The sequence below is a fragment of the Lactuca serriola genome, chromosome 2, assembly GCF_051521515.1.
Source record: "Lactuca serriola cultivar US96UC23 chromosome 2, Lser_US96UC23_V15, whole genome shotgun sequence".
Classification (NCBI taxonomy): domain Eukaryota; kingdom Viridiplantae; phylum Streptophyta; class Magnoliopsida; order Asterales; family Asteraceae; genus Lactuca; species Lactuca serriola.
This window is the reverse complement of record NC_136409.1, coordinates 213,924,363-213,939,440: the sequence shown is the minus strand read 5'-3', so window position 1 is coordinate 213,939,440 and position 15,078 is coordinate 213,924,363. Positions and strand designations below refer to the sequence as shown.

General features: G+C 34.0%; 1 protein-coding gene across 1 annotated transcript; it reads left to right on the top strand.

The window, feature by feature from the left end:
* The first annotated feature begins 11,623 nt into the window (after positions 1-11,623).
* LOC145088450 (UDP-glycosyltransferase 76G1-like) lies at positions 11,624-13,481 on the top strand. Its single transcript, XM_079026807.1, has 3 exons — positions 11,624-12,309; positions 12,392-12,490; positions 12,561-13,481. The coding sequence occupies exons 1-3, from the start codon at positions 11,787-11,789 to the stop codon at positions 13,433-13,435; spliced, it is 1,497 nt and encodes a 498-aa protein (XP_078882933.1). The 5' UTR covers positions 11,624-11,786; the 3' UTR covers positions 13,436-13,481.
* Positions 13,482-15,078: the final 1,597 nt, after the last annotated feature.

Sequence of the window (15,078 nt, the reverse complement as noted above, 5' to 3'; positions counted from 1 at the left end):
ATAAGACTCGACGAGTGGAAGAATAACTCGGCGAGTCGGATGAGTTTTATCCAGGATTTGTTTGAGTGTATAACCGTCGAGTTGCAAGGAGGAGACTCGACGGGTGGCCTTAGGGTGTGGTCGAGAATCGAAGGACTCGACAAGTCACCCCGATGACTCGGCGATTTGGAATGTGCTTCGAGGGACTCGGCAAGTAGCTGAGGACACTCGGCAAGTTGAGGTCAACATGGACTGTTGACCTTGACTGAGGACTTTGGCTTGATCAGGGGTTGTCTAGTGGGTTATGGAGTACATTATAAGACTAGGGACTTATAAGTATATTGTGTTATGATCATAGGTGGTGGAGCTTGTGTTGAGTGATCCGAGAGTTGGAGTTTACTTCCGAGTCGACATTGCGAGGTGAGTTATCCTCACTATATCGATAGGGTCTACGACACCAAGGTCGGCCCTTTAGTTGTCATTGTTATGGTATGCTATATGTGGTTATGATCTGTTAGATCGGAATCAGGATAGACAATATGCTATGCTCTTATGATCCGTAGAGATTGGTATGTTAGTGACCTGCTAGGTCGGTACTCTAGTTACGAGAGAATTCTATGTTTGATGACCAGTGATCGATATGCTTGATGTTTATATATGCCAATATATGATAGTTACGCACACATGGTATTTGCTTGTTGGTTGGGTTGAGGCGGTCCTGCTTTGTGCTGTAGGCCAACACACCCTATGAGCGGTCCGGGGAGACTATAGGCCCACGCGGCGTACCAGTCATGCCGAAGGCTCGGGATAGATCCAGATAGACTGTAGGCCCTGTAGGGCGGTCCAGTCAGGCCGATGGCCCAGTATGCATGTTGATTGATTGATATTACTGATATGTTATTGTCAGTGTGGTATTGGTATTTTGGGGGTAGCTCACTAAGACCTCAGGCTTACAATTTTCAATTTATTGTTTTAGGTACTTCAGGAGACCATGGAAAGGCGAAGGCGTGACCATACCGCTCCTCATCCTTATGTTATGATTTTTGAGACACTCTGATGGATAATGATTTGAAAACATTTTTGTAAACAATGCTATTTGGTTTTTATTTATGATTGAAAAGTTTAAATTTGGTGTAAAATTTATGGATCTTACACATCAGTAGGGGGCACAAGATCCCATCATACTTCACGCTATATTCTTTGACCAGTTTGCCACAATGTTCTCCACCGTTCAACACATCGCCACTTAGACACATGAGAACACCCAAGCCATTCAGGATGTGGTGACCCGCATTGATAGGCTGGAGCAGTCCTTCCCATCCACTTTCCGTTAGGTCTAGGACATGTGGGGCTGATGGATTTTGAGCAAATCTACATTCCTATGTGATGATGCAACCCTAATTTCTTTGGATCTAAGTTTTTCTCTATTGAACATACAAATATGAATTCCAAAGCAATAACCATAGATCTAGCATATACAATTTGAAATTCATATATAATATTAGGGTTTGATCATTACCTCACTTGTTCTGTAGCAATAACAAGAACCACCTTGACTATTGAAAAGCTTAGTGCCCCAAGTGTTGCACCTCTAATGGAGTCACAAACACCCAATGCAAAAAGGATGAGTAGGAGAGATGAGGAAATCAGCCATGGTTCTCTTAGAAAGGCAGTGCCGAAATTCCTTAGATTAAGGGCATTTATATAGCTGATGACTGCTAGGGTTTTCAGGCGGAAACCCTAATTCCATTGCTTAGGCCTTAAGCAGTCCATTAACCTCCACAATAGAAGCCTTCGATGAATTCTATAGGGCCTCCTATAGATTCCGTCCAGTCCACCCATAGGAGTCCATCTGCCTAACTTTGCAACTATCAATGATTTTCAAAACAACCCCTCCATTATTAATTAGTTCCTTTAATCCCAAAATTAATATCAAAGTAATTTCTGATCAATTACTAATTAATAATATGATTTCCAAATAATATATATTAATCTTATAATATATTAATAAAATGATTTCGAGTACCAATTTATTATTCATATAATAAATCATATTCTCTCTCTCCATTAGTCATCCTATCAAGTTGCATGAGTGAAGAAAACCCAAAAGGACTATGCTACAAATCAAATCAAGTGCATACTAATTATAGTTATGGGCTTAGACACCTAATCTAATAGTCTCCCACTTAGATAAGTCTAATAACTATTATTGCAAGTATGACTTCAGAATTTGACTAGCAATCGTAGCTTTCAAAAGCTGTCGTTGAACTCTAATCATATCAGCAATGCATCCTTTAGATAAGTGATCATATATTCCTTCGTTCTTCAAGATATCGTATGGACAAGAGACATGAATTATAATCATTCTCTATGTCCAAGGTTTGTTTCCCGATTCGTGATTTACGATGACTGACTCAGACTACAACTAAACACATCAACTTAGTCCAAGCTTGGCCAAGCGCTTAGGGTGTCATCACTAAATCATCGAGGGGCCCACATATATCGCTTTGATCCCATTTAGGGTAAAAGGAACGGATAAACTTTGACTCATATGCTTGTACTGTTTACTTATCAAATCACACACAATAATATGTTTTATAACATCAAGTTACCGATGTGTTTACGTCTTATCAATGCACAACCAACTTGTAAACAACAATTATATGTCTCCGTTTCAAGAATATAATATATTATCATCTTACAATCACTCGTGATGAAATCTATGAAATGATTCAAATGAGTGTGGGTTTAATCCAATACTCAAATTCTTACTTCAGGAGTACTCACGAACACTACAACAACCATCTGCTATGTCTAAGCACTTAGACAATCTACAGTTGGATTCATGACAGTCTTACCTCATTACTTACTTCTAAAGTATGATCGACTGTGGATGCTTGAATAATCTTATTATTTGGGAAGTAAAACATGCGAAGTGAAACACAAGAATAACCTAATCCAATATGGTCTGAAAACTTTTGAATATAAATAAACACTTATTAGTTAATCACCATATTAATTAGACCTGATTCATTTTTTACTGTTTCGACTAATCAACTCAATACATGAATTAAAACAATAGTCATCCCATTCTCCAAGCATGCACACTAAATTTATCTATGGTCCTTCCTTTGTGAAATAGATCAATTGAACGCATTTCTAATGATGCTCATTTCACAATTCCCTAATCCTTATTATAAGTGTAAGAATACAAAATTCTTGCCACTAATAGAATGTGTTAGAGTCAAACCTTTCATGCAATGATCCTTTTGTAATGTTGAGGCTCCAAAGTCACAGAGACTTGGCCAATGATATTACAAAGCATTCCATTTGAGATTGTTACAAGACAGTTCCCCAGAGACTTGGCCAATGATCTTTTTGTAATGTCTAGGCTCTGTGTTCGATGCGCTGGTAGGTGAACTTAATGAATTTAAGGACTTGACAAAATTTGACCTAGTTAGATCCGTTTAGGCTGACATCATGACACTCAGATAGGTTGAGCAGGGAGATATACATGGGAATCTACCGATCACATTAAATGAACCCGTATCTAGAACTGTGGATTAACTTTTCCTCGATGTGCGGATTTTGTCCTTAATTCCGGTTTGATGGGGTGACTGGGGAATTCCGATAAATTAGGTTTGTAGAAAGTTATTTTCTTTCTCTCTATTTGTTAGCCATATGTTGCCTCCTTTGTGTGATCGAGAGATCCGACCTGGACTGTAACATATGCAACTCTATCTCTCTTCATCTTCTCTCTATGCAATTCTTTCTATCTGTTAGCCATATACTGTCTCCTCTGCGTGACTCATAATCCGACCTGGTACACAGTATATGCAACATTCTCTTCTCAATCCCTCTAAAAATTCAGTTATTCATATGTTTCATCCTCTGCGTGATTGGAAGAGATCTGTCCTGGATGTATGGCATATGCACTCTAACTCTATTTTCTCTCTTAATAATTGTCTGCTCACCCGGTGTAAGGAGTATTCTGGAAGTACTTGATGGCTGGAGCATATCAGGAAGCGGGAAACACGTTCTAGTACAATTAAAATTTAAACACATACAGACTGTCTGTAGATCTCGCTGCTCAGTTTAGGTGGACAACAATATCTTTGGTCGTTGTTAGCTGAATGGTCCTTAAGGAATATTATCTAGGAACTTAGGATCACATTGTCTTGACACTTATAGCATGTCCTAATTTTGTCACAATCTCTCGTGTTTAAGTGGACCACAATACCGGCGATTGACCAGATCTATTCATGAAGGGAGAGGTACTGATAAACGGATAAATGCTGTCTAAAAACTTTGATCCAAAATCACTCTTAAAGTTAGATATCATTTTATTTTTGTTAAATTTGTTCATAGTTTCTTCTATTTTAAATATTAGGGGGAGAATTAAAAAAAATAAAATAAAATAATAAAAATAAAAAAATAAAAAAATCAGAAAAATTCAAAAATCAAAGAAAAATCAGAAAATTAAAAATCCAAAAATAATGTTATTTCTGTTTTGTTTCTGTTTTAAGTTTTATTTTAGTTTTGTTTTGTCTTGAAAAGTGATTTCAGGTATAGATAAGACTCATGGAGTTTGTGTCGAAGATTTCTGAGCCAAGGCTTCATCCGTGAGCATCAAAGAATTTTCATTTGAAGGAGCAAGAAATGAAGATTATTCTTCCGACATTCAATCCTTCAACCCCAGAAGCAAGGTGAAATAGAAATTGAAGATTATGTGACGGATTGCATTGAAGCCTCATCAATCAGTCTGCTGCTATCGTTGTACCTGCTGAAGTGATCCATAAGATTTGTTCTCTCTGATGTTCTCTCTGAAGATTCTCAAACTGAAAGCGCTATCTTTCAAGAATCAGTACAAGAAGTCTCCTCACCCAATGTGCGTTCAATGTCAAATTCTACATAAAAGATCAAGTGCTTAAGATGAAGTCATTCATTGAAGGTTCAACAAGTTCATCTTGAAGTCGTGAAGAATTTGAAGATTAATGCTGAAGCCAAGATCTCAATGAAGATTAACAAGAAAAGCCAGCTACTTTTTAGGGGGAGCTTGTTGGGTCAATTAAGAAAAGAAAGCTATAAACCAAGGGGGAGATTGTTGGGTCAAAAATATGGTTTATACTTTACTTTTCTAGCAAAATGTATTTTTCTGGAATATTTTATGAGTTTACGATCAGGTTTACGGTCAGTGGGTGTTTACGACCGTAAACCCATTTACGGCCCATGTTAACCTAGCCCATGTTCCCCTTGTATATATATATATATATATATATATATATATATATATATATATATATATATAGGTGTTAGGGGTGAGGAGTAGGGATTGATGAACAGAATAGAGAGAAACGGGAGCTTATGTGTGTGTGTGAATCTCATGTAAAGGAGCATCATTCCAATCTATTCAATACATTGAAGATTCATATTATTCTTCTTCTCATTCTCTTCTATTTAATCTGACATGATCCGTTTGATTGGGATTCCGCACCATCAAACAGATCTGATTGATACACAGGCATTTTAGGGACTTACATAAACTATTTGCCATTCTCACAATCCGAACTATGAAAAGGGATGTCGTTATCATACTCGAATTTAAGAATGCAATCATCACACCTTCTAACTCTAATCCTTTTAAAATCCACTAGTGGAAGCGTTTCCTCACAATCATTTTCATGAAGTAGAGAGAAACCTATTGCCACTTAGATTTAAGGTGTATGTGTTCCTATCCATGTGAATTTGTCATTTCCAACCATTATCATAAGACAAGGTTTATGAAAAATTCAAACTCATATGGACTGAACTTGCTTAATCTCAATTTCTTGCCATCCGGCAGCACAAGGGCCTACCATTTCTTCTAAGTTATTGAGCAGCTCACCCACACTGATCAATGTACTTTCACTAATCAAGGTGCTTTGTCTTATGCAATCAAATGAGAACTTATAGAACTCACATGCATAGTCAAGTTAATTGGAATGGCACAGAAACAAAAATATGTCAACACGATAGGTTGTCAACCTCAGGTCGTGTGCTAGTGATTACTGAAAGGTTTATTCTTGTTTAGTTCCTGAAACTATTCAAGACAACTTAAGACTCCCACTGACCTTTTGACATATAAGATTTTTTTTTCAATGAATATTCCTTGACAAACAGTTATTCAAGAGTTAGTGAGGGTTCTTATCAAGAAACACTTCATATATTTGGTCTTAGTTGGTCTTTGCAAAACATCACAACTACCAATTTCAAATGTGTAATAGTAAGAAACATGTCTACTCCACATTTCATGAGGTGTTATAAAACTACTTAGAACATGTTACTCAAGGTACAAGTTGGAGTAACTAGAGTATGACTCTAAGACTCGATTTTGGAACAAGAACCACCTTGACTATCGAAAGCTTAGTGCCCCAAGTGTAGCACCTCTAATGGAGTGACAAACAATCAATGCAACAAGGATGAGTATGAGAGATGAGGAAATCGGCCAGGGTTCTCTTAGAAAGACATTGCCGAAATTCCTTAGGTTAAGGGGGTTTATATAGCTGAGGACTGTTAGGGTTTTCAGGTGGAAACCCTAATTTCCTTGCTTAGGCCTTAAGCAGTCCATTGACCTCAAAAATAGAAGCCTTGGACGAATTCTATAGGGCCTCCTATAGATTTCGTCCAGTCCTTCCATAGGAGTCCATCAGCCCAACTTTGCAACTATCAGTGATTTGCAAAACATCCCCTCCATTATTAATTAGTTCCTTTAATCCCAAAATTAATATCAAATTAATTTCTGATTAATTACTAATTAATAATATGATTTCCAAATAATATATATTAATCTTATAATATATTAATAAAATCATTTTGAGTACCAATTTATTATTGATATAATATATCTTACTCTCTCTCTCTCTCTCTCTCTCTCTCTCCATTAGTCATCCTATCAAGTTACATGAGTGAAGGCAACCAAAAAGGACCATGCTACGAATCAAATCAACTACATACCAATTATAGTTATGGGCTTAGACACCTAATCCAACTGGGACTACCACTACCGCCACAGACACTTTCCATCGCTCGATCCTCTGATTTAGGTTATTTCTGCCATTACCTTAAGCATTGAGGACAATGCTTGTTCTTAAGCTTAGGGTGGGGCATTTCCTTTTCTTTTTATATTTTCATGCATTTTTTTTAAAGTTTGGTTGCATATCATATTAGTTTTAAGCTAATTTGCATTCATTTTTTATTTTATTATTATTTTATAAAATTCGAAAAAGTTTTTATTTTCTTCTTTTCTACTTTTTATTTTTGCATTAACATTTAGCTTAGGGCATTAACAGATATGCATTTTTGGTTGCATATCATATTAGTTCTAAGTTGATTTACTTCCAAATTTTTTATAAATTTAACGATTATCTTCCTCTTACATAATTTTTATTTTCAACAATAATATATAACATGGTAAGTGTTCCACAGAAAGATGTGATGTAAGCGGAAGATAATAGTGAAATTTCGAAAATGTTGAAAGTAAATCAAGTTATGGGTTGAAGTTTAAGAACATGATAATGCATATATGATAAAAAATGACGTATTATGTTGAGTTTGAGTACCTAAGCTTATATACATTTAATGGTATATTCACTTTTCCATACACACACACACACACACACACACATATATATATATATATATATATATATATATATATATATATATATATATATATATATATTATAAAGCATATTAGTCATATCTTGAATTTTAAGAGGTATAAGTTATGAATCTTTTTGTACAAATCAATTATGTATAAATAGTTTATTAGTACTTGTCAAAAGTTTGAAGACTTGAATTAAATAAAATAATTAAGAAATTCAATTTTAAGTAAAATGAAAACTTTAAAATATTAAAGTCGTCTATATAAATTAATTTACATGTCTTAAACTAAGTAACAATATTAATTCATTTACATCAATAGTATAGACAGACAATATAAACATAATGTATAAACATAAATATTTTATTTAAAGGGTGTTAATTTTTTTATTATCTAATAACTAATAATAAAATATAATAATTATTTCCCTTTAAAAATATTTCGCCAAAAAAATTATTTATCACCACCGTTTTGCACTGACACACACACACATATATATATGTGTAAACCATGAGTTTATAAGATAAACAATAAAAGTGGATTGATAAAATAATTTTTATTAAGAAATTCAATACTAAACTATATTGAAGTATGGTTGTCAATATAAGATTATATCATATATATATATATATATATATATATATATATATATATATATATATATATATATATATATATAACCAATAAATCAATCGTGTGCGTCGAAAATCATAACGATCAACGACCATGTGAATGGTTGGTTGTAGATTTATACATTGGATTATACAACAAAACTCACTCCATTTTTGGTGTAAATTTTTTTAAGCCATGTTTTTAATCGAAAAAAAACAAATATATATAATTGTTCATTATATTTCGTTTTTTTCCATAGAGATCCATATTTATATATAAAAAATATATTTTTCGAAAAAAACCCACTTCGTTCATTTTCAGTATTTCGGTTTATTTTATCCTAAAAATACTTAATATACGAAAAATCTTAAAATTTTATCCTCTATTAATAAATATCAACATCGATTAAAAAAACACCTTGATCTGTTAGATTCACACTTTAAATATGAACTGTAAATATTTTAGTTTTAACATTCACATTGTAAATCTGACTTACTATTTCAACTATTTGATTATTCATAAATTAATTTAGTGAAATTTACATATGGATCGAAATATATTTGAATGTAATTTTATAATATTTTAACGTTTTGATTATTTATTAATTAGTTTTGTAAAATTAACAAGTAGATTTATTGACATTGTGCATCTGAATTGTATATAATTCAGATTTCAGAAATTTATAATGTGAATTTGACTTACTATGATTCACATTGTGAATCTGAGACGAATATCATTCTGTTTTCAGAAGATTATTATGATTTCTGATATTCATGATTGATTCATTGTTTCTTTGTTGATAATGATATTTCTCTCTCTCTCTCTCTCTCTCTCTCTCTTTATATATATATATATATATATATATATATATATATATATATATATATATGACAAAACTGCAAAAATAGTCCCTGTGGTATGCATTTTTTAAGGTTTTGGTCCAAACCACGACTTTTTTGGCTTCGTGGTCCTTTTGAAGTAGTTTGTATGTGCAAATAGTCCCTCCGAAAATTGAAATGACTAAAATACCCTTGGGGTATTTATTTTTCATTTTTCTTTCATTTTTTTTAAAATTTAATATTTATTTTAGAGGACCCACCATCTCTCTCTCTATATATCTCTCTCTCGTCTTCTTCCTCAAGAATATCCATACAATTTCACATGCACACATATGCACACACTAGATGATATGCTTCCATTTGGAATTGAAAAACAATTTCATGTTCTTGGTTCTTGTGCTCTTCTATCTTCAACCTCCATTTCAAGAACAAACCCATATTTGATATTCATCATGTTCATCAAAACTCAGGTCCGATCTTCATCTTGTAGAATCGTTCCTGTTGTAAAACCTCATCAGTGCTCCAATCTCGTCCGCTCCAGCTCCAGTTTTTTATCCAAAGATGGTGGCAAGCACGGGATTTCCATCAATGTAACTTGCACCATTGATGCAAGCTTAAAGGTCTCTACACCACTAGGGATTTCCATTATCGTTACCATTCTCTCTATTTTGCTGCATCTCGTTAAGATTACACAAACATACACACAAAATTAGATCTGCAACACTTCGATGCATTTTGAGGGTTATACCTTGTGTTCAGAAATAAAAAAAAGGATTTGCAGGTGTGTGTTTGTGTGTGTGTCTGTTTTAGAAATACATTTCTTGGAAGAATTGAAGCCTGTAATACATGATTTATGTGTATCCATTAGTTATGGGTTTCATTTCCAAACAAACCTAAATGATCGTTTACAACATGGAAAGATCATTCAGACAAAAGATCAAACACTTGGTGGACATCAACCATAGGTTAGGTTCATGGGTTGTAGCTTTACTAAGTAATCCGTCACGTCATTTTCTTTTTTCATCATTGAATTCCCCATTATTACCTGCAACAAAGATACAAATGCACCACCTACACCATAAGCATCCATCAGACTCATTAAATCACTGAATCGAGATGAAGAGAGATTGGATACAACAACAGATGAACAAAAAAGAGGGATGCATTAATCGAAAGGGGATTTAAATGATGGGGTTAGGGGATGATGGTTTTGATCGGACCCTGTGGGGGTTCAACTGCCTTCTCGATCTGTGACCTCCTTCTGAAACACACGGATTCAAAGTCCATGAAATCTTCCTTGGAGCTCCATGTTATCCTGGTTAAACCCACCATCCATTTTATGAAAATAGTTGGTGCTTATGGTATGGTGAAGTTGTCGTCTTGGTGATGACGAAGAAAAGTTGCAAGTGACGGATTTTGAATAGGAAAATAGGGGTGGGTGGGTTATGATGAAAAGCAACGAAGAGAGAGAGAGAGAGAGAGAGAGAGAGAGAGAGAGAGAGAGAGAGAGAGAGAGAGACTTTCATTTTTTAATTATTAAAATGAATAAATAGTTATTAAAACTTTTAAAAAAATGAATTTAGAAATAAAAAATAAATACCCAAGGGTATTAAAGTCATTTCAGTTTACCAATGGACCAAATCCGCAATGAAACTAACTCAAAAGGACCACGAAACCAAAAAAGTCGGGGTTTGGACTAAAACCCCAAAAAAATGCATACCATAGGGACAATTTTTGCAATTTTCTCTCTCTCTCTCTCTTTATATATATATATATATATATATATATATATATATATATATATATATATATATATATATATATATATATATATATATATATATAATTCTTGTTTGGATTTTTTTGAGCCACACAACAGACAACAAAAAACTGAAATTGTCTATTGTTTATGTTACATTTTGGATGATTTAGAAATCCAAAAATGTTACAGTTTTACACATACGAAAGTTGTGATCTTCATTGTAGATGATATTAACACCTACATATTTAATTGGATTAAGAATTGATCCAAATTTTATTACATTGATTGGACTGCTTTGATATATGTTTCTAATTTCAAACTTATTTTGTATTTTGACTTGAGTTCTCTATTTAAGTCTTTTTGTTTTGTTTTGTTTTCTTTTAAGGTTAAATTTTTGCAGCCGTTATAAAAAAAACAAAAAATATAAGAGCATTTATACCAGTGTAAGTTTAACATCTTCCAAAAAAAAGCCACGTATAATTTGATAAATTAAAATAATATTATAAACCCATTTGCAACCTGCAAGTCTTTTAAATATTGTAAGATGAAGTCTTAAGTGACAATCTATATATGTTTAGTTACATTGCAAAATTTATTTGAAAGTGAGATGGGATACTCTAATGCTTTAGTAGTTTATTTTCACTGCAATTGCAATAATGATGCTTTTTCCTTGACACAAAAAATAAAAATAACAAAAATGAATATCTGATTCTGCTGAAGTAAAACGATAAGATCGCGTTTCCCATTCGTCAGTATTATAATTATAATACTCAAATAACTACAAAAAATTGATGGCATCAATCCTCTGTCTTCGGAGTTTTTTGGCTCATTCATTAACCGGAACGTTTTGGATTCGCTTTGATTCGCTTCATGATACTAGAGATCGGCTACTTAAACAATCACCATACAAATCTGATATTGGATTAATTAAGATTTAAGAACCAATTTCTCAATGGAGAACCAAGTCGGGAGAAGTAGCTGCCGGCGGCAAAGGGTGGTCCTTTTCCCGCTACCATTTCAAGGCCATATAAACCCAATGCTTCAACTGGCGAATATACTCTACTTCAATGGCTTCTCGATCACTATCATTCACACTAACTTCAACTCCCAATACACATCAAATTACCCTCAATTTACCTTTCGAGCTGTTCTTGATAACGACTCGAAAGACAATAATCTTGCCAAGTTATCTTCTAAAGGAATCGGTGATCTTCTTTCCGGCATCATGGTGTTGAATCAGTGTAGTGAAGAAAGCTTGCGCCAAGAGTTGGATCAGATGTTAATCGCTTCAAAACAACAACAGGAGCCTATTGTGTGTTTAATCACAGACGCTCTTTGGTACTTCACTCAATCGGTGGCAGATAGTCTAAAGCTTCCGAGGATGGTTTTGAGGACAAGCAGCTTGTTTTGTGTTAATGTTTACGCCTCCATCCCTGTTCTTGAAGACCAGGGTTATTTTAACCAAGCAAACAGTGGTAAGTTATCTAACTCATATGCCAAAATGGTAATCAATATTAGAACTAATTTGATGATCACTTTGGAATATTCTCTCTACAGTTTTTGATGAAGAGAACATAGATTTAGGTCTGAAGAATATTATATCGCCAAACAACGAAAGAGACTTTAAGAAACCGGAAGGCACCGAGTTAGTTTTTGGTAAGAAAACTAATTCTTGATCTTTACCTTCTTAATTGAAGAGCATCTCTAATTTATTAATGGAAACTAGATTTGGAAGAACGGGTGCCTGAGATTCCAGTTCTTAAAGTGAAAGACATCTCAAACATGAGAATCAAAGGCCAGACAGATCCCACAGCGAAATTACTAGCTAAAATGTTGAAACAAACAAAGGCATCTTCAGGAATCATTTGGAACTCTTTTAAAGAGCTTGAAGAACCCGAATTCCAAAAGATCTGTAAAGACTTTCCTGTTCCATCTTTCTTGATAGGCCCATTTCACAAATACTTTCCTGCCTCATTGAGCAGTTTACTGGAACCAGAGAGAAGCTTTATGTCATGGTTAGACCATCAAGCACCTAAATCCGTACTATACATAAGTTTTGGTAGTGCTGCTCAACTAGAAAAGCAAGATTTCATGGAAGTAGTTCATGGTTTGGCTATTAGCAAGCAGCCATTTTTGTGGGTGATGCGACCTGCATTTGTGAAAGGTTCAGAGTGGATCGATCTGTTACCAAATTGGTTCCTGGATCTGGTGGGTGAAAGGGGGCATATTGTGAAATGGGCTCCTCAACAAGAAGTACTAGCTCATCAAGCAACTGGAGCATTTTGGACTCATAATGGATGGAATTCGACATTGGAAAGCATTTGTGAAGGTGTTCCTATGATTTGTTCTCCGTTTTGGGGTGATCAGCCACTAGATGCAAGATATGTGAGCGATGTTCTCAAGGTTGGGGTTTACCTGGAAAACGGGTGGGGGAAAGAAGAGATAGCAAGTGCGATAAGAAGAGTAATGGTGGAGGAAGAAAGGGAAGAGTTTAGAGAGAGGGCAAGGTGTTTGAAAGAAAAAGTAAATGTTAGCCTAATGAAAGGGGGCTGTTCATATGAATCTTTACAGTCTTTGCTTGGTTATATATCTTTGTTATAGTCGAGATGTTCTTCATATTGATGGAGAAAATCTGAATTTACTATTATTTCTTATGTTATTACATAATAACAACATAAAGCACTTCCAAGCTCGTCAATTAGTGACGGATCAAATCCATCGATAAAACCCCATGGAAATAATGTCGTTGCCAAGATCTATCATCTTACAACGAGGGTTTTTTTAGATGATTACTAAATTTGATGAAATACAAAATGATTACTAAAGAAGTTGAATTCTCTGTCGACTTTGGTAATTTCACTTCCGTAATTGTCCTCCCAGCCATCTGTATTGCCATTGATGGTAAACATGATCGGTCTGCTGATGAAGTAATTGACTGATTTTTTTTTTTTTTTTTTTTTTTCCATATTATGCAGCTTTAATCTACTTATTTAATGAAAAAAAATCTTGATATTCAATTATAAACATAACTAGGTTCAAAGTTTTATCGTCACAATATCAATGGTGGGCTTGATATTGAAGTGAGACTAACCGGAAACAGAAATGCATTTAAAGTTATTGAATTGTTGATTTTGTGTGCAAAAGAAGAGTTGCCACATGGATTTGGCAAGCCAACAAACATGTTTCTCAGTTTCCTCTTGAATATTTGTAGTATGGAAGAGGTAATTCTCCAATTATGTGAATATAGATTCTAAATTATGTAGTATACCAGATGGAAATTTTGATAATTGTGTCTACAAAATTTTGCGAAGTAGTATACAAATAGATAAGCATTGGTGTAATAGTATAACATTCACCACAGATATGAATTGTGTGCATTAATAACATCTGATTCAAGAACTAGAACCCAAAATCATGTTGTTTTAACAAAAAAAAAAACACAAAAATCCTTTGTGGATGCATGTCCGATCCAAGTATGCAAGAATCAAATTTAACTAGAAAACCTACAACTAGATAAACCATAATATCCTTTATTCTTCTCCAAACTTAAACACCGCTATGCCCAAAGAAAACATTGATGAATTATGTCTTCTATCTTATAAATAATATTTTGTGCCAAACAAAACCAGCAAGAAAGTCAGCTAAAAGCTTGACATAATCCAAATCTCTAGCATGAGCCTTTTCAATACTCTTCTTGGTGTGAAGAAGGTTGTACAAAACAAACTCCAAAATCCCAAAAATACAACTAAAAAGTAAATTGAACACTAATTAGTTGAAAAAAGATAGATAAATCTCAGAAAAGATTGTACTAGGAGTTAAGTTTTACCCAAATTTGGGAGATAGCTACAAAAGGACCAAGGCTTAATGAAGCAAAAAGCAACCAAAATGCAACGACCCAAAGATCAGGGGTAAAAATTTCATTTTTAATATAGCTAAAATATTGATACTATTTATTTCAAACATTTCAAAATATCGTTAATTAAAACATTTATCAGAGTCCATCACGAATTCATTCAATGCGGAAAATATAGGTGTGTGCACTGCGATCAATCCGAGCCATTCTTTTCCAAATCGATGATACCTGAAACCAAAACTATAAACTGTAAGCACAAAGTTTAGTGGGTTCCCCAGAGCATACCCCACACAATCCATATAACCATATAATCCTTATCAGCTATAACAACTACATACACTATAACAATCACATAAGCACGCATATACACATATAAAGATGCCATGGAAAC